The following is a 3,159-nucleotide window of genomic DNA, read 5'->3' as shown; positions in this document are numbered from 1 at the left end:
TAGTAGAGATGAGGGTTCACTATGTCGGCCAGGCTGGTCTCAAACTCCTGACCTCATGATCCACCCGCCTCAGCCTCCAAAAGTGCTGGGATTAGAGGCGTGAGCCACCGCACCCAGACTTTAGTACTTTTTTGTAGAGACTGGGTTTCACCGTGTTGCTCAGGCTGGTCTTGAACTCATGAACTCAAGCCATCCACCCATGTTGGCCTCCCAAAGTGCTGGGATTACAAGCGTGAGCCACCGTGCCCGGCCCTGACTTTTCTTTTAAGTGGATTCCACAGGGATGATGGCGAGACTTGAGTATGTGTGGATTTTGATGTGTACTGTGGGGGGGTCCTGGAACCAACACCCACCTTTACCAAGGAATGACTGCTATTGTGTGTGTATGTGTGCTGGGGTGCATCAGTATACATAGATATAAATATATTTAGTATATAGTGTATAATCCTAGTTTATGTACTTTATTACGTATATGGTATACATGGTGTACCACATTGTTATAATTAACATGTACAGGTATTGATCGACTTACCACCTATGCAACTTACGACCATTCGACTTTACGACCACAATCGCTAGCCACAACTGCTCCGCGTCTGGCAGCGCAAACGTTGCCCAGCTGGGCGTACGACAGTGCGGACCAGCTTCCGGCAGCACTACCATCTCCGCGTGCATATAGCCTACTCAACTTACGACCAAATCGTGTTACGACCGGTCTGTCAGAACCAATCATGGTCGTAAGTTGAGCACTAGCTGTATATATAATTACAAGTTGAACATCCCTAATCTGAAGATCCAAAATGTGAAATGCTCCAAAACTTGAAACTCTTTTTTTTTCCAAGATGGAGTCTTGCTTTGTCACCCCTGCTGGAGTGCAGTGGTGTGATCTCGGCTCACAGCAACTTCCACCTCCCGGGTTCACGTGAATCTCCTGCCTCAGCCTCCCGAGTAGCTGGGACTACAGGCATGTGCCACCACTCCTGGCTATTTGTTTTTATATTTTTAGTACAGATGGGGTTCCACTATCTTGGCCAGGCTGGCCTCAAACTCCTGATCTCAGGTGATCTGCCCACCTCCTCCTCTCAAAGTGCTGGGCTTACAGGCGTGAGCCACCGCACCCAGCCCCAAAATTGAAACTCTTTCAGATGGTGTGTAAGGCCTTTTTTTTTTTTTTTTTTTTTTTTTTTGAGACAGAGTCTCACTCCATCACCAGGCGCCAGGCTGGAGTGCAGTGGTGCGACCTTAGCTCACTGCAACCTCCGCCTCCTGGGTTCAAGCAATTCTCCTGCCTCAGCCTCCCGAGTAGCTGGGATTACAGGTACGCACCACCACGCCCAGCTAATTTTTGTATTTTTGGTAGAGACGGGGTTTCACCGCGTTGGCCAGAATGGTCTCAATCTCTTGACCTCGTGATCCGCCCGCCTCGGCCTCCCAAAGTGCTGGGATTACAGGCGTGAGCCACCGTGCCCAGCCCCTAATTTTTGTTTTTTTTTTAGTAGAAACAGGGTTTCATCACATTGGTCAGGCTGGTCTCGAACTCCTCACCTGAGGTGATCCACCCATCTTGGCCTCCCAAAGGGCCGGGATTACAGGCCTGAGCTACCTCGCCCCGCCAAGACTCATGTTTGATTGCAATTGACTGAAGGGGACATGTCTCCCCTGAGGAAATTGGTTAACTGGAATCACTGGGACCCCTGAATATGACAGGTACCTCCTCCTCTGGGCTGTGAACGTATGCAACTAATAAACAACTGTCAATCTCTCCTATCCAGCGTTGTGTGTCACATGTTCTGCTGTCCCTCCTATAACGCTAGGGTGCTAATCCCTCCCTCAACAGTTGGGTGAATGAGACATTACTGGAACAATTGTCACACACACAGGACGTTCTAACCAGGACCGGGGATATCCAGGAAGCTTTAACGAACTGCTGCTGGCTAACTGGGACAGAAACTTCCATTTCTGGGGGCTCACACCTCGGCCCCCACAGCTCTTTGTTGAGCTGGGCCTTCTCTTCTTACCCCATACACTCTCATCCCCTATGATACAGGAAGTGGAAAGAAATTATTTAGGCAGACAGTGAGGGTAAGAGAGTCCTCGGCAGAGCTTCGCTTTTAACAAAAGGCAGGCTCCCAAGTCATTTCTTTTCTAACAAAAAGCAGCCTGAAGAAATGGAGCTGCAAACACAGTTAAGCAAGCTGGAAGCTTACATGGGGGAGGCCCACAGCTGTGCCAATAGAAAAAGGGCCACCTGAGGCCGGGCGCAGTGGCTCACGCCTGTAATCCCAGTGCTTTGGGAGGCTGAGGTGGGCGGATTGCTTGAACTCACAAGTTCGAGACCAGCCTGGGCAACATAGCGATACCCTGTTTTTACAAAGCATACAAAAATTAGCCTCCCACCCTCACCCCTGCCTCCCTCTGAAAAAAACAAAAAAAGACAAAAATTAGCCAGGTGTGGGGATGTGTGTCTGTAGTCCCAGCTAGTTGGGAGGCTGAGGCAGGAGAATCACTTGAACCCAGGAGGCAGAGGTTGCAGTGAGCTGAGATCACACCACTGCACTGCAGCCTGGGCCACAGAGTAAGACTCCATCTCTAAAAGAGAGAGAGAGAGAAGAAAAGGGAAGGGGAGGAGAAGAGAGAGGAGAGGAGGGGGAGAAAGGAGGGGGAGGGAGGGGAGGGGAGAGGGAGGGAGGGCAAGGAGCATTTGGTATTAGTCCCTCCAAAGCAGAGAATGTAACTCAACTGCTCTCCCAACGCCAAACCCCAGCCAGCCGTGCCCAGGCCTTCCTCAGCACTGCTGCTTACTAGTACATCAGAGGGCTCATCTTGAGGTCACAGCGCCACATGTAGACTGAATGACCTTTCTGCCTGTTGCTTCTAACCCAGCAAGATGGAGTGGCTTCCTCTGGAGGCTGAGGTGGTCCCCTGAAGTCTTCCCCATAATCACCCAAATGATCCACACTACAGATGGTTGGACAGAGACAGAACCTGAAACCTGCCACTTTACGTGACTAGAAATCCAAACTATTCCGTGTGTGTTCACACAGAGAAAAGGCAGTCATGGCCAGGTGCGTTGGCTCATGCCTATAATCCCAGTAGTCTGGGAAGCTGAGGAGGGAGGATCGCTTGAAGCTAGGAGTTTCAGACCAGCCTGGGCAACAT

General features: G+C 50.5%; 1 protein-coding gene across 1 annotated transcript in view; it reads right to left on the bottom strand.

The window, feature by feature from the left end:
* Window positions 1-528: 528 nt before the first annotated feature.
* The window catches only part of ZNF101 (zinc finger protein 101), a 24,654-nt gene continuing 22,023 nt past the window's right edge, over window positions 529-3,159 (bottom strand). The window contains exon 4 of the mRNA XM_037728812.1: window positions 529-619. Coding sequence (XP_037584740.1) covers window positions 529-619 — 91 coding nt within the window. The remainder of the gene's footprint in view (window positions 620-3,159) is intronic.

This window comes from Cebus imitator, unplaced genomic scaffold (genome assembly GCF_001604975.1).
Source record: "Cebus imitator isolate Cc_AM_T3 unplaced genomic scaffold, Cebus_imitator-1.0 Scaffold280, whole genome shotgun sequence".
Taxonomy (NCBI): Eukaryota; Metazoa; Chordata; class Mammalia; order Primates; family Cebidae; genus Cebus; species Cebus imitator.
This window is presented reverse-complemented; position numbering and strand designations above follow the sequence as displayed.